Here is a 23,868-nt window from a genome sequence, read left to right as displayed (position 1 = left end):
ATATTTACTTACACCTTGGCTCCACTCAGTGTTACAAGCACACTGCAAAGGTGATCTCAGACACTTTTGCCTTTGAAGCAGGAAGTTTTCAAAACAAAAAATAACCTTGCTTTATGAAATTACTATTCCAGAGAGGGAGTATTTGACAAGCAGTCTGTACTCAATAGAGGGCTTCAGCCTGAAAACAAAATACTGCCTTTTTGTGGTTAGCTACGTAACATGTAGCTTTCTTGTAAGCCTTGTACTTGACAACTTCAAGTGTTCAAACATCAACACCTTTTCTTTTTTAAGATCTTACTGCAGTTGGTGCAATTTTTTCCCAAATATTACAATAGCAAACAGGATACAGAGTCCGGTTTCTGTTACTGTTTTCTTAATAGCAACAATAAGTCATCATAAAACCACAAGAAGATAAGCAGAAAATTCTTTTGTGCTTTAAAAAGAGAAGTCATCAGTGTAGCATTGCTGTAAACAGAAGTGTGTGTGAGAGAGAACCAGAACTGGAAACATTTGTAAATGACAGCATGAAGTCAGTAATGAGTGAGTTTATGCAGCTGAAATTCTCATGCACATGAAAGCTTCCAGCAAAGCCATTGCATAATCCTGTTTGGCACAGCGTGTTTTGCAGTGCCCTCTGATGGTTATTTGGGTTCAGGAGTACTGGTACCACTCCAGCTGCTCCTCCAGGTGTTCAGCTGATGTTGGCTGTAGCTACAGGCAGCTCCCTGTCACTGAGCATCTGCTGGGGGTGTAGGTGGGATGCTCAGAACAGCTTTACCAAATTACCTCACCTAAGTGAGCCACCTCATTAGCTGGTGGTAATAATAGTGAGTTTAGCTAAATTCTGTGCTTTTGTATCTAGGTATTGGTAAAATTTACCAGTTTAGCCTCATAACATTTTAATGAGGCAAATCTCTTGCATATTTTTTTAGTGTCAAGTGCTAAAATACTGTACTAACTAGCAGTTGGATTTAATTTTTAGATTTGTGTGTTGTACTCCATTAAGATTTTTCTTACATAATCTCCAAAGAAATACCTTAAAACCACTGGGATGCACATGTGTACTCATAGTAACCCAACATGCCTGTCCTGGTGTATAACTTCTGCACCTGTTTTCGTTCCCAGGTTTTCTTAAAGGGAGATCAACCTGCTGTCCCACTCTTTTTGCTTCTCCAGGGTTCTGGGTCAATCACAAGCTGTTGCTGTGTTGACCAGATGACATTTTGGAAACCTCCTGCCTCTTTTGGACCATGCTGTTGATGTGCCATTGTACATACACGGTCTAGGTGTCCTGCTGTCTGTTTTTATAATTTCACTCCTGTAACTCCTGTAAGAACAAGCCACAAATAGCAAAATTGTATTAGCAGAACACTGATGTGCTCACACGGCTCTTCTGGTAAGAAGTGGCCAATGGATAATTCAGTTGTGGGTTCAGTGACCATCAGCATTGAAGCCACTTGGCCAGGATACAACCTTCCCACCTTTCCCAGTGCAGTCAGGTCTGGGGGCTGAAGTCTGGCCTCACGCTGTGTATGCAGAGTTATTCTGCAGCTGCACTAATGATTTCATACATCTGATGGACATATTTTCTTTTTCTAACCATGTTTGCTTTCCTGCTCACCACTACAGCAGTTGACACCTCAACTACTGCTCAGGCAGTGGGGCTGGGGGGATTTTCAGAGAGGGAATAAATGTCATTAAGGGGTTTCTCCTGTAAGCAAGAGAGGCTATCTCAGAGCAGGGATAAGCAGCCTCTGCCACTCTTGATCAAGGTGTGCACTGAGATTTTTCGGGTGCTGACTTTGTAAAGAGCATGTAGTATCAGTTCCTCTTAAGTGTCAGTGCCTGGTGCTGGCATTAGGAAAACAAATAATAGTTGTAAAATATTCTACGCCCTGGAATGACCATTTTTAAACACCCTGTGAGTTTGCTTGTTTTAACTGGATAGTTAAATAATCATCTCAGTGTGGCGTGATGGGCCCAAATAGGTCCAGGTTAGTTCCTTTGTGAGATTAATATGAAGAGATCTGTGATTAAATCCTGGCATTACAGCACAACACACCTGTTCTGGGCCAATCCTCAACATTTTTTCTTCATTGCCTGAGGAGGAGGCTTCTCAAAGGATTACAGTAACACTTTTTGACAAGCTTATACAGGGCGGAGTTTCCATGTAATGACAGGGCTCATTTGATGATGCCTCAGTAATGCATTTTTTATTTTTGCTGTCAACATTTATTATTGTAGAAGCATTGACTGTTACACAGCTGGTCCAACTTGTCCACATTTAAGTAACAGTAGGTCTCTGGTTGTGTTTATTTTTGTTGTTATGCAATACTGGCACTCCTGCTCTCAGATTAGACTTCAAGGTGGAATTGTAATACCCACAGTTGCTTCAGAGACCTTCTTATTTTTTCAAATACCAATTAAAACCTTTGATTCACTTTAAACTGTGTCTGGCCTGTAGTGTGAAAGAGAGACACTTAAGAATTTTTAAACTGGTAAAACTGCAGTAAACAGACTCTGACTAAAGATAAGCTGTAGGAAACTGTAGGCCTGCAGAGTCACCATCTTTCCTCTCTGTTCTTGGGTGACATCTCTTTCCTAGATACTTTTAGAGCTTGAAGAAAACATAGGTCCTTCCTCGCAGTATCTAGATGGGGATTTAAAAAACACACGAAGGAAAAGCAAAACTCCAAAATAGCAGCATAAATTCTTTTTCCTCTTTTCCCTGCCACAGTGCTTTGGGGCTTTAGTGGCCAAGTGATATTTTCATAACTGTGCTGTGAGAAGTCTGCTATCACCATGTCTTTTCCTCCTTTTCTGCCTCAGTCTTGTCAAATGTAGGGAAAGTGCTTCCATCAGCTCTGCAAGAGACCTCTGAAATTTCTGCTAGGGCCTGAAGCTCACTTGTAAATCAGTAGAAATCAGGCATCTGAATAGCTTGGATAATCTGTGTTCCATCTAACACTGTCATGTGTATCATGGTGTATAGTATTTGCTTAACAAGAGATTATGAGAATACACGAAATTCATTAAATTCCAAAGTGCAAAAGCATTATGGTGATGACAGCCATCTAGCAAAGACTGGGATTTAACCCCTCAAAAATCTAATTAGCACATTTACTAATTTTTACTAGTTATAACTAATTAAACTACAGTAATCAGCATTTATTTGATTAAATATTCCGATTTTATGTTTGTAATACGATAGCAGCCCAAACAATGGCTTCCCATCGAGCACTTGGCCGCACACACCCCTATAGGTGCAAATCTCTAAAACTCTTCAAGGGTTTACAGCGTGCTTAGGGCTTTGGCAAAGTTCAAGGCAATGGCAGAGAGAAGAAAGAAGGGAGATAAAATATCTTTAGTCCCCGTGGCTTTTAGGCTGTACATGTTGATGGCTTCAGTCACTGAGTGCCCAGCTGGGCAGAGGTATCGGGACTGGCTGGCTCTTTTCCCACAGAAAGGCACTGCAGGACTCCTTGAAGGTTTTGGGTTTGGTTTTCTTCTTGTCACTTGAGTTAATTCCCAAAAATCAGTATCTGGAACTGAGCTTTCAGCCTTCAGTGTGGACAGGCAGGATCCTGTGGTGGTTCTGTGCTGTTCTGCCCCCCACCCTGCCCCATCCCGCCTCTTCCTGTGGTTCTGCTGCCGCTAAAACATCCATTTGCTTTGTCCTCATCATTCCCATACACCCCACACACTCTGTGTACACTTTTTCCTTCCATATATTCCCCATCACGTATGTTCAAGTTATATAACGTGCAAGTCTGTCATCTGAGTGAGTCAAATTAATGCCTTTCTTGCACTGGTTTGTTTGGACAAAGGGGTGTTTCTCTTTAACGCTCCCATGAACAGCCTTAAGCATTTGCAGATTTTAATTTCAGGAGTGGTTCAGTGAAATGAACTGTCTTTCAGATAGGCATTCAGCATTTGCAAATACACTTTTTTTCTTTCTTTCTTTCTTTCTTGTAATAGCCCTTTACTCACTGGTGCTCTGAGAAATGTCTTCTGCTCCTGGTTATCTTCTCAAGTTCTGTCTCATCTGGTTTTACTTCACAGTAAAACTGGTCCCAAAGGGCAATGGGGAATAATAGAACACAGCTCCCTGAGACAAATCAGGTGCAAAGTTGATTCCTGGGGATAAATAATTAAATTCTACCTTCAGAAATTACAGTAATAAAAAGAAAAATAAAAAGCCCATGAGGGCCAATGCTGATTTTTCCAGCAAAATATCCTGTTCAAAAAGCCAAATATTTTTAACTTGTTGAGTCTGCTGTCCTAAATTCAGTCAAGAACACCTCTTTGTCCATTTTCCTGCATCTAAAAATGCCTACAACTGGGTATTTCAGGATTAACTTCAACAAATTGTTTAGGAAATAATTGTGAGAGAGTTACCCAAAATTTCTTCTTAATCTAATCTGCCAGTTTTTCTAAGTCTTGATGTACTGGATATTGCTCAGGAGAAGGTTTTCTCTGGTCAGTTGTAGCTGTCTCATAAGTGTTTGATATTTTTGGGTTGACTGCATCTCTAAGAAGCAGAATAGCAAAGAAAAGTCATAGCTGAGGAATACATTCTGTGAATAAAAGCAATTCTAAAAAAATTTCCAACCTTCCATTGTATGTATGTCCTCTCATTGTCTCATTATCAAAATGGGAGAGCAGAAAGCTGTGACTTCTCCCCTTTCTTAGGTGAAAAGGAGAGCAAAGTGTCCCCTTGTCTCAAGCCCCAATCCCTTGGGATGTGGGTGGTTTACATTCACACCAGCCTTCAGTCACTGCTGTGGAATTCACAAATGCTGTGTAACCCCTGTTTCTGATGAAGGCTTTTTAGGTGACCCAGGATAAGCCATGTCTGTTTCTACTTTGATTCCTTGAATAAGGAATGTGCCAGTTCTGCCTCCATTGCAAAAGCACTGTGGAGATACATTTAGTGATGTTCAGTCAATACTGACTGCAATTTATGTAGGGTCTAACAGGAAAGTTGTCAGCTGCCTCAAATTTTATAGATGGATAACACTTCTGAATTTTTTGGTATTAACTATTAGTGCATGACTATTCTTGACATGCTCTTTGTTAGTGCAGTTGAAGATTCTCTGCAAAATATTTTCTTCTGCTTCTCTTGTCACTGTTGTGAGTTTTCTTCTGTTGCTTTCTGGTGAACTTGAGGCATCCTCATTCTTCTCTAGAGGAAGAGATGACTAAAATAAGAAACTGCATTACAAAAGGGAGAACTGCTTCACCTAATGTTTAAAATTTGTCCAGGGTGTAACTGTGAACCGAACAATACCACAATTTAGCCGTAAAATCTGTGGAGGAGTTGGTTCCTGTTAAGTGTGAGCAGTATTAGCAAACAGAGGTATTAACACAGAAGCAGGTACAAAGAGACATTTCATGGGATTACATCTGCTGCTTACCCAAAGAGCTCTGGATTCCAGGCTTGTTTTTAAGGTCTGCTGCAGTAAGAACAGAGTTATTTCAATGAGGTGTAGGGCTCAGTGGCACGGTCATTTACTTTTAGATCTGGCTCACATATTTCTATGAGGACCAGGCAGTCATGCGTGGTAATTCTTCACATTCCTGACATCTTTTTCATAATCCACTTCTAGAATGATGATAACTGCAATGAATAGGGAAGAAAGAATTTTAACTTTTTTTGATGCCTGGAATTCATGTTTCAGTTTTAGTTGTAGAATCTATAGCATCAGTATTTTTTTTTTTATTTTATTTTTTGATAAACCACAGTAACTCTATCTTAATTTCTTGCAATCTTTGATGGAGAAGAGCCTGTAGTTGCAATAGTTATATCTAATCTTTCAGAGTTCTTTTGGGCATTACTGGACTTGTGTGACCTTTGAAATTCAGTGTGTGGAGTTAGGTGTGATACATGGAGTCAAAAAACATGAAAGTTGAACAGGTTCTCTCTGAAGTAATTCTAAATATTTTTAAATTGTCCTCTGGCAGATAATCTGAAGTCATCTTCCTTTAGTGAGCTGATTTGGAAAGGTTATTTGGGTTCTCACTATTCTGAGATAAATTTTCAGTATGTTTCTGGAAAGTCTCAGTATAAATAGCACAAAATTTTTTTCTTTACTGTTATATTCCACCTATAAGAAGAATTGGGAAAACCTCTGTGTGTTCAACAAGCTTTCCTCATATTTGGAAAACACAAAAATGGGAGATTTTATTTATTAATTAATATTATTATTTTATTTAATTATTTCAATGCCCCCTCATCTCAAAAATGGAATATTCATGTAGGGTAGTTTTTGCTATCATGTTCAAGTTCTATGAGCAGAGTACCTCAAACTTATCAATGTCCAGAGTGGGCAGGAAGGGGAAAGGTTATTTGGTGGTTATTGTCCTTTTTTGCATTTTGCAAGAATTACTTCTACTCGTGTTTTGGCTCTGCTGAATAAAGTGATGGTTTCTAAATCTTGGAATGAAATTCAGGACACACTCATTGTAGAATAACTTTGGGTTCTGTTAGTGTAAGGAAGAAGAATTTCCTCTGAAAAGATTTTGCTGCTTTCCAGGTGGAAGCTGTATAGTTTTCCCTGCAGTTTGTCTTTTCCTCCTGTGTTTGCATTCTGCTTTAGAGATTTAGCCACTGAGATGTTCGAGGTTTTTTGAGGAACGTGTTGTGATAATTATAGCATGAGCTCCTCCCTTTCAGTATTGAGTTTTTGCCAAACAATGATATTTTGAGGAGAAAATTGATCACTTAGCAAAACGATTCTTTTATGTGGAATAAATGTTGCAGCTGGATGGGAAGATGACATAATTCTTCAAGAAGCAGTAGGTAGTAGACTTTAATTTCTGTGAAACACAGGGGACAGATTGCCCCAGTGCAAATGCTGTGTTACTGCTAGCTGCAGGGGAGACCCTGCTGAGCCCACCAGCAGTCTCACAGCTAAATCCCATCGATTTTTGTAGGGACCAGTGCAGCCTCTGCAGGGCTCTGGGGGGATTAGAGATGTAAGATGAGTAAGCACAGGGGAGCAGCCACTATCTCTGCTTCAGAGGCAGAGTATGAAGCTATTGAGTGTACACTTTGCTTTATTTGACATCACCCCAGTGCAGTTACTCCAGCTTTTGGGGATATCCACTCTTTGATCCTCCACTGTGTGGATGATGCCTCGGTCATTTGTGTGTTTTTAGTAAACCTTTTTTTTTTTTGTGCTGTGACTGTTAATAAGATACTTTTTGCTGGCATGGTAACCTCCTGTTCCATGCTTGCCTGCATCTGTCCATTTGAGATACTTCAGAGCAGGACCTGCTGCTTTCTCATCTTTGTCTAATATTCAGCACTGTGAACTGAGGCTTCTGGATGATGTTTGATAGTCGTGACCCTGGCTGGACCCTGCTGAGGGGTTTGTGACCCAGGAAGGACCTGGGATTGGGTTTTCTCTGCCAGGACCAACCATTACCCACTGTCAGTCTGAGTAGAGAGCCAATGAAAATCCAGCCTCAGCATCTAAACCTCACTTCCCCGTTACAAAACCATCCAAGCTGTTGGGTGCAGGAGGGAAATCCCCCCCCAGCTCCAGCCTGTACCCCCCTGCAGTGACCCCTCCCCTGGCGGCTGCTCCTCCCCAGGTCTCTGTGCCTGTCATGGCCCTCAGTGCAGAGCCTGGGTGCCTCATCCGACCCTCAGACCAGGGTTTGGACACACCATTCCCTTACCAGGCAACTGAATCAAAGCTTCAGGTAGTCAGAATTTCTAAAGCCACCGTCACCCTTGAGACATCTCTGAACGTGTTTCTCCTAGAGGTAGTTGGGTGATGTTGAATTGGGATTAAAGAGTGCTGGTAAACATAAAGATGTTTATCATACTGGTCCACTGTTTGATTTTTTTCTTTTTTTTCTCTTCTTTTTCTTTTTTCCCCCTTTAGGATGAACGTGAAGCCAGAGAAAATGTAAAAAGAGAGCAGGACGAAGCGTACCGCATCTCGCTGGAGGCTGACAGAGCCAAGGTGTGTGCTGGGGGAGAGACCCCATGGGATGGGAACCCTTTGGAGTTTGGGAATACTCTGTGGTGCAGAGGACTGGCCTGTCTTCAGCTGTGCTCTGAACATGAGACCCTAAAATCCTCAGTGTTGTAAAGTGGCACCAGATAAAGTCACTGGGACTAGATTTGACTACATCTTTTAGCTAAGCCCATCTTGGCTTCATTGAATAATATCCTATCTCTTATATTAATTTTTATGGAAACATTGAGAAATTTTTTCCATTTGTATTTATGACGTATTTATGTGGGCTTGCCCTTTGTGTTTGTTAGAGGGAAGCACAAGAGAGAGAAATGGCAGAGCAGTTTCGCTTGGAACAAATCCGAAAAGAACAGGAGGAAGAACGTGAGGTGGGATGTTTTACCTTTTCTGATAACTTTGAATTCATGAAGCTTATGAGCACTGAAACTTTCACTCAACACACACTGCAACTTCAATTCAAAGCACACTTTTTATGTGATCAAGTTTCCTTACTATTATTGATTTCTTACTATGTATCTGTGAAACAAAATACAGCTAAATCATTTTCATCCACTGTTTAATAGATTTTCTCTTTTATCATCAGGGTCTCAAATATAGCCAAGATATTAGATGGACCTGCTCACAGGAGATCTGTGAAATGAGCTCAATAAATGCTGGAATCTTTGGGTGGCTCCAACCTGTTTTATGCAGCCACTCCTTTTAAAAACACGGAGCCCTTTCATTTTTTCCAGGAAGTAGCACAAAGCCTGCCTGCAATTCTGATCTGATGTAATTTGGGAGACAATCCACTTATTAAAAAATTAAGAAAATAAAATCCAGAATCTTGACAATTGGATTTACAGTACTTTAAAAAATTTCTGAATAGTCTTCTACAGGATCTTCCTTAGAATGAAAATTGTGTTTTAACAAGCACTTTATGTGTCTAGACCTCTGTAAGAAAACAGAACCTCTGCGCTGTGAAGAGTACTGTTCCTCAAACTGCTATTTTGTATATTCTCTCAATTTTGTAAAGTCTGAGGATCCCAGTGCCTCTCAGAGATGGCTCCTACAGCCTTTTTCAGGATCTGGACAAGTTGTGAGATGGCAATTCTGTGAGGTTAATAGCAGCTGAACATGAATCCACTGTAGCAGGAGCAGCCTCACAGTCAGCTGACACTCAGGCTAAAGCAGGAAATACATTTTTCTTTTCTAAGTTATTTTGCATGCATAGAAACAGTAATTATTTCTGACTCATTATATCTGCTCCTGAACCTTTTCTGATACCTTGGCCTTTTGGAAATGGTTTCCTTATGCAAAGGCTGCAAGACTGGCCCATGTTATCAAAATATACCTGGGCTTCCCTGTTTTAATGCAGAGTGCAGTAATGAGAATAATAGGATCTGTTTGCTTAGTAGAACAAAAGGGATTTTAACAATAATGTTTACTAACACTCCCCATTTTCAAGTATACAGATTACTTGGACTGAATTGTTTTGCAACAGTGTTTACTTACAGAAGTGGCTTTATGTTCAGTTTGTATTTTAAAATCTGACTGTTGAGCTCTTCACATACTGAACATCTTTTTATCAACAAACTGAAATTGCTTGTTCGGGTCCAAGAGTTTTTAATGTGATTCATCATGTCATTGTTTTCTGACTTGGTTTGCTGGTACAGAATATCCATTGTAAATTGCCATTTTATGTTGAAGCACAGGAGAGTGGTTACTTTGGCGAGCAATGCACTCTTTGCACAAAGGAAGGAGCTCTAATGAGCTACTGTTGTTTATTTTTCTATAATATAATTGATTGGGTTCAGTAAATAATGTAGCATCTGTTGTTATACTGTGTGGGGAAATGTCAAAACAGCAAGACAGTAAGCAGGTGGTTGAGAATGGAGAGGGAGAAAATTAAAATAGAATCTATTTAAAATATAATCTCATAGTAGATGAGCAAAAATGAACTCAAGTTCTATGTATAAATATTTATACTGAGATATAATTTGCTCAGAGGTGTGTGTGTAAGAAGTAGACTATTTAAAAGCCTTTGTAATCTTGCTTCTTCCCAGTCCTCTCCCTGCAATATAATCACCCTCCATCAGTTTCTGTTACTAAATTACCTTGGTGGGGGTTTTCAAAGGCACAAATAGCAACTGTGTATACTGAAAGTTCCTTGAAAATGGGTAAATCCCTGCCTGACTGTCTCTTCAGTTTGAAAAATTGTCTTTTAGGCACAGTTTGGGGCAGGTAGTGTGTTTGTGCTGCTCCTTCCATTCATTTACCTTCTCTTTAAGTGCTACCTTAAGTGAGGTGATATTGTAACAGAGCTGCTTCTGAGTATGAGCAAATTTTTGACAGGTGCCGATGCTGCCTGTGAGTACCAAAAATGCCCTTGAAAATCAAGCCCACCTCATTCAGCAGTGTAATGTTAGCCATTCATTTTACATAAAAAAAAATATATATATATAATCAAAGGATTGGTGCTGTAGCAGCTCCCAGAGACAGAGGACAGAGAATACAGACCTGGGTCCTGCCCTTAAAATCTTGACATCAGCAATGTTAGCAGGAGCACAGTCATGCACATATGACTGTCATGTAGTGGCATTGCAATTTGAGGGTTGATTTCATGCAAATTGTTGCAGAAAATGCGTTCATCTGTATTTGGAACCATCTTCTTGCAAATACTACTACTACTACTACTACTACTACTTCTACTACTTCTACTACTACTACTAACTTTAAATCTTCAAGCTCCTGTTTCTGTTCTCTGAGTTTTCTTCTTTAATTATTCCTACTTTTATATGTACTCTGTGTATCTAATGGACATTCGTGGCATTTTTAATTGCATCTTTTAACAGTGTTTCAGTTTATTTATAGTAAATTTCTTGCATATATTTCTTTTCACTCTGAACTGCCATTAATGGTCCAGTCTACTGCAAATGGTCAATTACCATTGCAAGAGGAAGACAATTTGACAAGTGCTTTTAAAGAAATACTTTTACTGCCTTTTAATTTATACTCTTTAAGGAAGCAATTGGCCACTTGACAATTATTCTCTCATTCAATTTTTTTCCAAGGCTTTCTGCCAAATGATTAAATTACGTATCCCATCGTGCATTAACTGTAGACCTAATAATATGTGTTATAAAGAAGGATTTATTTTAATTAGTTGTCTGGTGGGCTGTTATTAAGGAGTGAATAAAAATTATTTTGTCATTGAGATATAAAGGCTCCGGAGCACTGCGACACATCTTGAAGTTCTAGAAGAAATAAAAAGAAAAGCTTTCTTCCCTTTTCTTCTGTTGCTGGCATTGCAACCTGAAATGGTTGTTTTTGCTTCCCCAGGCTATCAGGCTCTCTCTGGAGCAGTCTTTGCCCCCTGAACCGAAGGAGGAGAGCACTGAGTCCGTCAGCAAACTCCGCATCCGAATGCCCAGCGGAGAATTCTTTGAGCGGCGTTTCCTGGCCAGCAGCAAGCTGCAGGTTGTCTTTGATTTTGTAGCTTCCAAGGGATATCCTTGGGAGGAGTACAAGCTGCTGGGCACCTTTCCGAGGAGAGATGTGAGTAAATATACTTTTCAGCAATAAATACCTCTGCTTCTTGCTCCTGTGGGTTAGATGGGCTGGAGTGTTATGGCATAGAAGGTAAAAGGTGTGCCTGGGTATGTTCAGGTGCTGCCAAGCTCTAAGCCAGGCTCTAAGCTCTAAGCTGCTGGCTGACCAGTGCTGTCACATACAGAGCTGTGAAACTTGCCTCCAGTAACATTGTGAAAAATTCTACATTTCAGAAAAAGTTGTGGACCATTTTCAATGAAAACTTGAATATGCTGAGCCAGCTTTGCTCACATCCTTTTTTCAAGGGAAGCTCCATCAACACTGCTGGTAGTTCATGGTTTAGGTCCATTATGGGCTGGTACTTCTGATCTTTCTGGTTTTGCCATTTGGATGTAAATTTATGTTATGAACAAGGCTCAGCATCAGGTAGTACTCAGTCATGAACTATTAAGTGCATCCTAATAAATATTTGATCCATCTGTTACATAATACCAGTAGATAATTACATCTCCTACCTTGAAATTGTATGATGAACCTGCTGTGGCTGATTTTCAGAATCAATACTGCTCACTGCTTACAATAGCCAATTAAATTCTGTTGATCAATCAACAGATAATTTTTGTGCTGGCTCCTGAATTTCTTTGAAAATCCACCTCCGTGTTTTCTGCACAAATTAGCTTTCATTATTTATTTAGGCATTGCTACAGCAAGGGTGAAAGTCAGTGGCTCCAACTGTGCAGGGGTTGAAAAAAGGTGAAGGGAATGGGCACTGCAGAGATGTGAGGACAGAGCCAAGCAGTGGTGGGTGAAGTTCAGCAGCTCTTTGGCCATACTGCCTGAGCATTGCAGAGGAGTGGGGCAGCTCTGGACCAGCTGGGGTCTTGTTTGCTGGAGGCATCTCCAGGTGACTGGTTGGGCCATTTTTCACCAAAGAAGTTCAGTAATTTTGGTTGCTTTTCCATTTTGTTTCCCATCACTGCCCCTGGAGGAAGTTCACTAGGAATGAGGCTCTGATTGACATGTTTACAGTAGTTTGTAACAGATAATCTCTTGCTTTATCATCTTATTTGTAAGTACTCCAAAGGAGAAGCAGCTCATCCTTAGCAAGCATACAACCTTGTGAGTGAATGTGCTTTCTGACCCATTTTTGGCAAACTGTGAACAGGATTGCAGTGCTTGCAGCTCTTCTTCCACCTTGTCCTGTGTTGGGAATCCTAATCAGTCAGACTGAAAAGCAGCATTTAAGGAATCACATTAATCACTAATTGACTTTGCTCCTTAAGCATGCAGTATCATTTCCAGTGGAATCAAAGACTAGAAGTCACCTGTGTTCCCAGGATTACTGATGGTTCAGTGTACTTGACAGAAGAAAAACAGTGTTTTACAATCTAAACAACAGGTTTATGCATTTGAAATATTTTGCAAGTCATGCCTCCCCACCTGTAAATTATTTCTGATGTAATACATATTTAATATAAAAACCCTGCAAGTATATTACTCTTAACTTTTTACATTTGTTTTTCACTTTACACTGGCTGTTTCTATACTTATTCACATCTTCATTATTACAAATGTTAGTAGTCTGTAAAAATCTCAAAAATTTATCAGGTGAATCACATAAGAACAAGTTTTAAAAGGAGTAGAAAAAAAACAATACCACTAAATTAGAACAGGCTGGTATTACCAGTATATCCATGAAACTGGCAGGGAGAAAAGGCTGAGGCAAAGAAAGGAGAATTTAATGGCAGTGTCTAGAGCTGTTGGTCTGTTGTGTGGGAAGCAAAGACCCTGTCATCTTTTTTCTATGATTCCAACCTAATAATGCCATGTATGAGGAGTCACATAAATGATTCATGCTGATTGACTCAGCCATGTATGAATCCCGTTGCCATTGTGACCACCAGAGCTAAGACAGACAAAAAATATTCCCCAGGGGTTTGCTAACCACTGAGAACTGTAAATGACATCTGTCACGTTCCCCAGGTTTGGAAAGTTGGAAGCATGCAATTCCACAGACAGATTAAAAAAAAAATGAAAAAAAATAAGGCATTGTTGAATGGCTTGGAAGAAGTACAGTCAAAATATATATTCATTACCTTGGGTTTTGTGGTCTGTAGTCTCTTAAAAATACACTGTGAGTTATCAAGACCCTTCTGCTGTATGGGATGTTACAAATATGAATAGGAATCTGTGCTCCAAGGACAGAGCACTTGGGATGCTTGTGCTCCAGAAAACAAGAGCATTTAAAATGTCTGTATTTCAACTACACATAACATTTTTGAAAAAAATATATTTGAACGTATCAGAATTACTTTGCTGGAGTTTTGCTGCAGTAAGATGAAAACATGTCTTCTAAAGTTAGGTTGTGAGGTTTTTTCTATCCTAATCTGCTTTACAATAACATACACACTCCCAAAAGTGTTTCTGTCTTATCAAAACAAGGGGATTATCTTCATCCAGATCAACATTTTCATGTGATAAACTTGTTAGAGCATTTTTACCTGCTGTTCAAAGCCATCAGTCCTGATACAGTGTTGCTGAAGTATTTTTACATCTTTCATAAATAAAAATTCATTAGTTCTCAGTCCTGTGTTCCAGTTGCTTACACAGATATCCTTAGCTAACTTAAAGTTGGTATCATAACCCTCCTGTAAATACAAACTTCTACACATGAGTAAATACACAGATTAACCTTTTCCAGACACTACTTGTAGATTTTAAAGCAGCAGTGACATTCCAAAGCAGTTAAGCACATGCAGTGACTTGTTATTGGGTCTTTGTCTCTCGCTGTGTTGTTCTTTCTTCCCGTGCTGAAATTAGATATTAAGCAGCTCCTCTCTCAGTACCTCAGCACCACATCTTGTACCACCAGTGTGAGTCACAAATGTGGGCTTGGGGCAGCGGGGAGCTCGTGCCTCAGACTCTGGAAACGTTGGCAAGCACATCTTTGGGAGTGAAAAGCTGTATTGTATTTCTTGGCATCATTCTTAAATACACCTGCAAAGGCTCCATGGGAGCAAATGTGTGTGCTGTTAAATGGTGTGCTGATTTCAGAGTTCTAGTTCCCTTTCTTCCAGAAATCACATTTTACTATAACAAAAAGAGCTTACTCTATGTATATTCACATGCTTAGTCTACTCCTAGTTCAGTATTTAAGTCCCTTTCTCTTAGAAGCTTTCCCAAACCCTGACTTTAGTTGTCCTCTTGACCTCTCAGCTGCAAATCCTTCTTCTCCCAGTGCTTTGGAGACCTCCAGATAACCAGTTCCTCACTTACTTCAGTGCTGGTGATGTGCACAAGTCTTCCTAAAACCATTAACATCTTACAGGGTGGGCATTTTACCCCACTTAGGCAAGAAGCTGAAGTGGACCAGCTCTAGCTGAAACTCTAAGAGGAATGTGCAGAAATTTACCCAAACTGGGATTCAGCCACCCTACCAGGGTTAATATGGTTGTGAATGCTTTATGGTGTCTCTCAGAAAGCGAGAGCCAGGCATGGTTCCTCCTTCTAAAAGCTGTATTTGAAAGAATGAATTTATTAATTTCTCATGAAAAATAAAAATTGTAAGCTATAATTTCTGCTGCTGATTTCTTCTTGAGGTGGAGCATTAGTTATGAATTTGAGAGTATGCCTTCTGCAGACATGGTATTAGAGACTTAAGCTCTTTATTTACTGTATCTGGAAGCCTTGGTAAGCCAAGACTTCTACAGTATTTCACATTTTATTTTCTGAGCCACAGCTTAGGATCAGGTGGCAGTTAAGTCACTTAAGGTTATTTAAATGCATCTAAAATGTTGCTTAATAATTCAGAACCAGTTTGCTCTGTTTAGAGTATTAAGATTTTTTAAATCCTTTTAATTAACCAATTTCAACAGCAGTTTAAATAAACAGAAACAAAAAATCTCCCTTGAAAGGGCAGAAAATAAATTTAACTCAAATTGCATGTCAATTTAAATCAAAAATGATCAGGATTTCAGTAAATTTAAGGCCAGGAAATTCATAGTTTTAGGAGTATATGGGAATATAGAGTAAGATATTCCACCAAACCCAAATGTGATTGTTCATTCCTGTGCTTTGGCAGGATTAATCCTCTTTGATGCTCACAGTGGTGAAAATAATGCCACAGGATAGTAAGTTTAGCTGCAGCACTTGGTATGGAGTCCTCTGAGCAGGGAGTTACCCTCTGATGTTCTCAGGTGATGTTGGAGCATGGTCCTTATATTGTTATGCCTGGTAGTTTGACAGTTTTGTATATGAGTTCTGTCAGCTGTTCTTTGTAAGGATAATTCTGAATTTCACCCCTGCAAACTGCTGCCTTCAGATAACTTACTTTTAAACTCATTATGTTGTGTTTAAACTCTAAATATGAGTTCATGAAAGACTGACATGTCCAGGACCATCTCTGACTTTTAACATTTTTCCCCCTAATCATGATCTTGATAGGAAAATGGAAGAAAGATGGTATTGGGATAAAGGATTTATGCAGTGTCACAGCTATACCCTATAGTGTTTTTAGTAATTTCATGTAAATCAGGAAAGTACCTTGAATATCTCTGAATAATTTTATAGCAGAGGAAGATTTCAAATGAATGAAATATTTTTTCTGGTAAGTTCCAAAAATTTTGAGAATTACATGTGATACCTGTTATTTTTCCAGTAATTTCAGTTACTGATATTTATCTTTCCCAGTACACAAAGTCGTAGTCATCTCTCTTAATTCACATAATTTAATTTTTTCTGGTCAGTGGTGTCGTGCTTACTCTGATCTAGTTTACATAAGGCCACAGCCACCTACAAAGAGGAGATATCCCTCCTCCTATCATTTACAGCTTTCCTTAAGTCAATACTACCTGCCCTTGTCTTTCCTCTCCTGTCAAGATCTGTTGGTATTTTATTTATTCAAGCAGTTAGGTTTGGTTTAGTTAAGACACTGAGAAGTTGCCTAAGCAAATTGGCCATTCCAGACTGGCATATTCCCATGCCTCTTTTGAAGCCTGGTTTCTGACCGTTCTTCCTGACCACTTGTAACAGTGGAGGGATTGGAAAGATTAACCTCGAGTGCAAGAGGAAAGGACACTGAAACATTTGTGGCTACCAGATTTTCCTGCTTTTAACCAGTTTGTTGCTCACAAAGAACAGGATCACAGTCTTTTGGCCAGCACCTAAAAGAGGGAGTAGGCAACGTTCTTGCTCTGGTGAAGTCAGTGACAGCACCTGAGAGAACATGGAGTATATTTTGCTTCTTGAAACATGATGTTTACTTTTGTGGAAATATAATTTCCATATAGGCAGTAAAAAATTCTGTAAATATTACAGAAGGATTTTTCACTATGTTTTTTTTCCAAGAAAGACAGACTTGATATGTTTTTTTCAGACCCAGTGTCTTTACATAAGTAACTTATCCAAAGTGAAGGATTAAAGCCCTTCATGTATCAAGTCACTGAAAGGAGATCTCATCTCACAGATGTAAGAAAAGAAGTAGAATTGCATTCTGTAGATCAATATAGTTTCTGATCTCTCACAGCAACTCAGTTTGAATACAGGGAATGTTTAACCAGTTTCAGGAAATAGGTGTGCATTTCAGATGAGCTCTTTTACTTGGGGCTCACTAGAGTAAGCAAGCATTCACCCAGCGCTGAATGCTCAATGCAGAGCGCAAGCTCTCCATGAATCATCCTCATTAGTTAGCCCAGTGACTAATGCCAACCATGGGATTAATATATTCCACCCAACAGCCCTTCAGTGCACATCCCTTGCACCCAAAGTGCTCTTTTATTCAGCACTGCCCCATTTTACAAAACATTTATTTCAGGGGAAATTCCTGCGTTATTGTTCGCAGGAAGATGCCTTAGTTAAGCTGTAGCTTTGCTCTCGCATATAACATTATCCAGCATAAACTGGGACTAAGATATTTTCTACTTTTTCTCCAGATTTCATGTTCGATATTCATTTTGTGGGCTTTTTTTGACCCATGTAGGAAGAAAATGAAATGATAAAATACCAATAGAGAGCCTTTGTACTAGTATGATACTAAGACTGCTGTGTCTGGTTACCAGAAAATTTAATGATCTCCTGCTGTTTTGGTAATTGCATAAGTAATGCATCAGACTAAATCACCAAAGCAGTCCTAGGCACTCTCTTTATTCCATTTACCTATCTACCAATCACAATGTTATACTGTAGATATCATTGTGATATCTGAACATCTTAATCCTTTGAACTGGTGATAAAAATCCTTTTGGATTGTTTTTTCATGCAATTATAATTAAGTGCACATGAATCCAGTCCTGGCTCATTCTTCTGTGAGCGACTGTGTTCCCATCCATTCCCCTCTGGGATGTATGCAAAGCAAAGTTCTTACAGTTCATTTTGAGCACTAAATGTATTTATATGTTTTCAGACTTCCAGAGGATATGGCTGTTTGCTGCCTTTCAGCTCTTCATCAATCTTCAGGGTGAAAGCTGTAGTATTCCTGGGGATGTCATCTTTCTCCTGTGTAGCTAGCACATTTAAAAATAATTAAATACATGGTTAATTGTTAGTTCACTATAAGCACACAGGCAGCAGTGCCCACAAGTAATGCACTGTTTTGGTCCCTGGCACAGCAGAAAGGATGCTTAACAAATGCTCTCATCTGTAAATGCCAGTACTTAAACTTGCTCTGCTCAACAAGAAAAATGAAGGTAAATAGCGTGAGGGAGAAGGTGATGGAGCTCCTCTTCCTGCAGGTCCTTTGTCAGGAGAAGACAAGGTCCAGGGTTTTCTGTCAGCTTCTCCTTTTCTGAGAAACTGCAGAAATAATTCCTAAATAAATCAAGGATTTCAAACCAGAAAGGAGGAAGGGAGGAAAGCAGAGGAGAGCTTTACACCACCTCACTCTTCCCCAGAGCCTGAAGTCCTGCAGCCCTGGAGTTGTTGCCACTGTGGGACCATTGATGTCCAGGTCAGGACCTGCATGTGACTCCTCTGACTGACTCCAACTCCATCTTCTTGCTCTCAAGGAAATTTGTGCAATACTTCAACACCATTAACACCACAACAATAAAAGTCACATTATTCAGAGAGGCTTTTCTTAATTGAAATACTTTTGTGTTTGCGCTTCTGCCAAAATGAAAGAGTGGATTGGTTGTCATTGCAAATGAGCTGTTTGAAAGGCTAAAGGGAAATGCAGCCTTTTTGTAGTGATTTTTTTAAAGTGAGATTAGTTCTTGGAAAGAAATATATAACAAATGTTCAGTGATGTTGGTAACTGGATGTATTTTGGCTGTATTTTGGGCAAGTACTGATCATTAACCAAATTTCTGGTCCTTGGTTAAGAAGAGTCACAGAACTGCCTCAGAGCTACCCAGGTGTGTACAGGCCTTCCTAAGGCCTTTTGTTGGAAAGTAGATAAACTACAGCTTATGTAACTCTTTCATTACTCACTGTTAAAAAGCGATAGGATTTGAGTATTTTTAAAAGCATCATTAACATTGGGGCTTTATTTAGTTTTGACAAAAAAAATATTCATTGGGGGGGGGGGGGGGCTAAGCTGGTTTTTTGCAAATACAAGGCATTTATTCCAGCTGAAAAATCAGATTTTCATTTAGAACTTTTAAAAAGCACCAGATAGTCCACTATACAAATGTAGCAACACTGAGTTTGGGCTTATCCTTGTTATTTGCACCACCCTGTCATTACATGTTTTAGGAAACAGGAGAGAACACAGTTGCTGTCTTAATTTACTGTCAAGTAAGTCAAGTAGTGCAAGAGAGGCTAGTCAGCCTTCACTGATTAAAATCTATGCAGCTTTTTTTTTTAGTATAAATTATATTAAGGCAATGAAAACTTAGACTCTGTGTCAAGGTCGGCTGCATCTCGGAGCACTGCATGGCTTTCCAAGGGAAAAAGGGGAAGCATGCTCAAAGTACAGCATCACAATTGTCTCTTTTATCAACAGCTGCTGCTTTGCTTTGTAAATGTATTTTTAAATATGCTTAATCTAAAATATGTTTTGAGAAAACCCCTTCAGAGAAATAAGACAGTCGGTGTGATGTATTGGATTAAAGCTTTGTATTTGGATCGAGGCTACAAGTCTTTTACTATGACATATTTTTCCTTGTTTGTGACGGCTTTCTTCAATTCAGATGTAAATTATCTCCAAGTTTATTCAACTAAGCCAAATCTAATTGCATATATTTCTATAAAGTAACTCTACTTTTGTTTGTTGCTCAAGTTGAGTGTATTATCTGTGTAACCCAGAGATATTTCAATAGGTAGAAAGGATTCACTGTATTTGTTTGTGTGTCACTCTGAAAATATAGTTTTTTAAACAGATCTGGTACTTTACCAGGTGTGCCTTTAAGTAATTTCTATTGCATTTATACTTTAGGAGGATTAGGAAAGAGAGTAAAAGAACCCTTTGTCCGTTAGATTCATTAAATGTATTCATGCGTGTGTAAGTGGTATAGAGGCTGTGCTACTTGGGAATCAGATCCTTGTCCTAGGGTGGAGAGAAAGGTGAAGGGTGTGATATTTACAGCTTGTGTAAGTGTCATAATAATTGTGTATTTGATTCTTTATTTTTAAATTACCTTCCTGGGCATTAAGCCATTTTTTTTGTATTTATCTTTTCCCCGCAGAGTTTGGGAGGGTAAGGAACCACACCTTGTAAGTGGTAAAAGTACAGCTGCTCAGGATGTGTGTAATAGAACAGATAGGTCAGCAAAGGTGAGGACAGAAATAACCCAGATGTTATTCTAGAAGGAAAAAGACTTTGCTATAAAAATGTGTTAAAATGTTGTTTAAACTAGCATGAGTTTTCATTTTTGGGTTATCTGAAAACCCAATTAATTTACTCAGAATGAAGTGTAAGCAGCTACCACATTCTTACAGGAGTATAAGAGTTAACATCACTACCTTGTGCCTGGCAGAGTCATAAATAAATTGAACTTCTAAGTGCCACAGAAGTACTTCAACTAGCTAGTGCTTAGTTGGAATAATCACAGAATTAACTTAGACAAATACTTATTTAAATGATAACCTCATGGCACCAAACTGACATTGGTTGTGTAAGAAAGCTCTTTTAAAACACAAAGCCATAGCTGCAGTGCACCAAAACCTAAGGTCCCATAAAACTGAATCCATAGTTAGAATAAAAGATTGGTTTATCAGCTTTAAACCTATTTCAGTGAAAGCAGCTCAATGGTGAGATCTAACACTGGCAGAAATAAAGTCCTGTAGCACCTCTGGTGATGTTGCTGAAGGGAGGGCAGTGTTAAGGTTTGCACAGAAAGTCATTTGCCTGAAGATAAAATCTCCTGGGGCACTCTCTGTGTTCAGGGCTTTGGGAAAGCCCTGAGTGCACCTGCATGGTGTTGTACAGGGTTCTGTGAACTTGAATGTCAGTAATGCTGCTGTCACTTGTGTTACACTCCCAGCTTCTGGACACTGAGTCCCTCCTCTGCCACCCTCCTCACAGGATAAGCTTGGAACGCTTTACAAGCATAAAACCTCTTTTCAAGGGGTTTTAGTTCATGTTCCATTACAATATAAAGTATTAGGCACTAGCAAACCCACAAAAGATTTGATAAATACATTCAGCTGGTTTCACAGAGTGAAGCATGAGGTGACTCCTAGAGCATGTGCTTACAACTGGAGAAAGTCACTTACTGTAGGACTTGAAGATACAGATAAAAATGTTTCTTTAGCATTTGTTAAGGTATTCAACTAATGCTGATGGTGAATTTTGCAACTTAATCAAGAAAATGTTCATTCCGCCACAGAGGTGGAAGGGATGAAATCAGATCCTATATATGAGTGTACTATAGTGATTTTCTGTGTAATTGCTAACAACATAGAATAAATCTAGAATACATAGAATAAAACTAATACACACAATAAAACTAATAAAGATGTAGGGCTTTGGGACAATGTAACTTACATCATGTGCAGGGCTGTTTGAAGAGAGCATCATGCAATGGCATCAGAGCCAAAGGGTGTCAGCTCTGAAGTGGGCTCCAGAATTTAAAGGAATGGTAATGAAACAAGCCATGCAGATACACATCTAAAGACATTCTATACTTTTCATTATGAAATAATGCACATAAATACAAGTGAATGAGGTTCAGTACAACATTACACTGAACACACCTTTGCAGGCTACAGCTCTTTCCTTTGATCTCTGTTATAGATCGTTCCTTGGTTTCTAACTCTCCTTTAAAATACTGTAAGTTAGAATGCATCTTAGGTCTTATACTTCATATATTTACAAGAGAAACCATTTCTTTTGTTAGGAGGTGTGTTCACTAATAAGGCTTCTATTCTTCGTAGTAAACAACATATTTACAAGCCACAAATAACAAAGTAGAAGCTGCAGAAGGGTTGTGGTGTGATAATTAAGTACAATGGCGACCCATATGAACAGAAAATGCCAAGGAGCTAAAACAAAGCAACAACAGCTTTGTTTGTTGACAGATGTAGGAGCCATATTGTTAGTTAATTGGGTAATGGTGTAAACATTTGCAAACTCTGCTGTCCCTCAGTGAATTAAGCAGCACACTGAAATTATGGTGAAAAGCTGCACAGTCCTTGTGCTGCAGGTACTCCAGAAGGCTCCTAGGACCTTTCTCACTGAGGAAGGAACATCATGTGTTGTTGTTATTTGAGGCACTTGAAGTTTGCAAACCTTAGGCTAGGAGATGTATCTTGAATTACGCTCAAGAGAATAGCACATTTCCATATGGCTACAGCCTGGAAGGTTGTGTTCAGTGCCTAGGCATACTTTGGAGATTTTTTTTTTCCAAGTGTAAAAGAGATGTGTTATGACTTTCCTGCCTTTTCTTGAAGGAAAAAAAAAATAAAATCAAAAGCAAATTAAAAATCCCAACAAAATGGTTGCAGGATTTGTAAACAGAGATGTCTAAATTAATATGGGCTTGTACTGAAAAGAAGGAAAATTGCCTCTCTCAGGTGCCCAGTGCCTCAAGCTGTGAATTGCACAGACCCCTCTTTACCTCACTCCCTGTTCAGTAACACACTGTAGCAGAATAGCAAAACATTAAAAAATGCTACAAGATACTTAATTAGCATACTTCTGTAATCACAAACTTAAACGCACTACTTTGGCTGTTTTTTACATAACAGGTTTGCTTTTGTAGATAATAACCTTTCAATAATTCAAGCAGCATCTGTGCAGGAATGCATAATTGGACTGTAGATAATAGGAATCTAGAATTGAGTCTGATTTTTGTAAATTATTTTTCTCTTCAGACATTTAGCAGTAGCTCACCACGGTACATGAAGTTTAAGAAAATACGTTCCTGCTTTGGGAATAAAAATAATGCATCTGTTTGGTTTTTGGGTTTGGTTTGGGTTTTTAATTATGTAATTTTAAAAAAAAAAATCTGCTGTAGTCAGATGAAATTACACTGATTTTGATGGTCTGAGGAAGTGGTAAGTCTTGAATGTTTGTTTAAATAATATTTTTTCCTTCATTATTCAATAAGACAATAGAAATGCAAATATATTTCAAGTTTGCCTGATTTAGTTGGGGGGAGAGAATGAGAAGCAATACTATTTTTGTTAATAGGTAACAGGATTAGTAAATTGGGCTTTTAAGAAAATTACATGAACATTTCTTATTAATTCAAAGCATTTAATGTGCTGGACCCTCAATGTTTTCAAAAAAACATTTTTAGAAAGCAGTGGCATGCTGTGATCATAGATGAAACAAATTTAACTTTGGAAAAAATGCATAAATTGCATTTCTACCTATGGCATAAGACCAATAATTTATTATTCACAAGCAGACTTCTGGTAACTGGTGTACTCACAAACCAAAAGAAATGAAAGCTGTGTTACCAGGGAAAATGAGTTCAAAAATTGAAATGAAATATTTCAGAAAATGGTTCATCCTTCTACATGAGGCTTTGCAGTATTTTGAAGGATGTCACTGCATTGGCTTGTAAACTTGAATGTCAGAAGGACACTGGGACACTTGTTGTCATTAATTTGTCTATATAAGTAACTATATTGTGTAATAACCACACAGTTAAATAGTTTTGTCCCAGCCTGGGATGAGGTGTCTGGAAAGATTGAAGTGAGTAAAAGCTGGGTGTTCCACCATGTGACTTGGAGCAAGAAAGGGAGTAGGAAAATAGTTTCCCATTTCAATTGAGAGATCCTGTTGGGTTGGCTGTGCTGCTTGCACCATCAGTTTGACTGAAATTTTGGGGTGATTATATAGGAGTGCAGTTTTTTTTTTTCATCTTAACTCATATGTTCTAATAAACCTTCCAAAAGTTCTTAACTTTGACAAAAATAGATTTGTGCATTAGTTTATGTAGAGAGCCAGACCTTCTTGGAATTA

At 38.8% G+C, this 23,868-nt stretch overlaps 1 protein-coding gene across 1 annotated transcript in view; it reads left to right on the top strand.

The window, feature by feature from the left end:
* The window catches only part of FAF1 (Fas associated factor 1), a 152,625-nt gene that overhangs the window by 127,029 nt on the left and 1,728 nt on the right, over window positions 1-23,868 (top strand). Inside the window, exons 16-18 of the mRNA XM_058843358.1 lie at window positions 7,896-7,976; window positions 8,282-8,359; window positions 11,310-11,525. Coding sequence (XP_058699341.1) covers window positions 7,896-7,976; window positions 8,282-8,359; window positions 11,310-11,525 — 375 coding nt within the window. The remainder of the gene's footprint in view (window positions 1-7,895; window positions 7,977-8,281; window positions 8,360-11,309; window positions 11,526-23,868) is intronic.

This window comes from Poecile atricapillus, chromosome 7 (assembly GCF_030490865.1).
Source record: "Poecile atricapillus isolate bPoeAtr1 chromosome 7, bPoeAtr1.hap1, whole genome shotgun sequence".
In the NCBI taxonomy this organism is placed as follows: domain Eukaryota; kingdom Metazoa; phylum Chordata; class Aves; order Passeriformes; family Paridae; genus Poecile; species Poecile atricapillus.
This window is presented reverse-complemented; position numbering and strand designations above follow the sequence as displayed.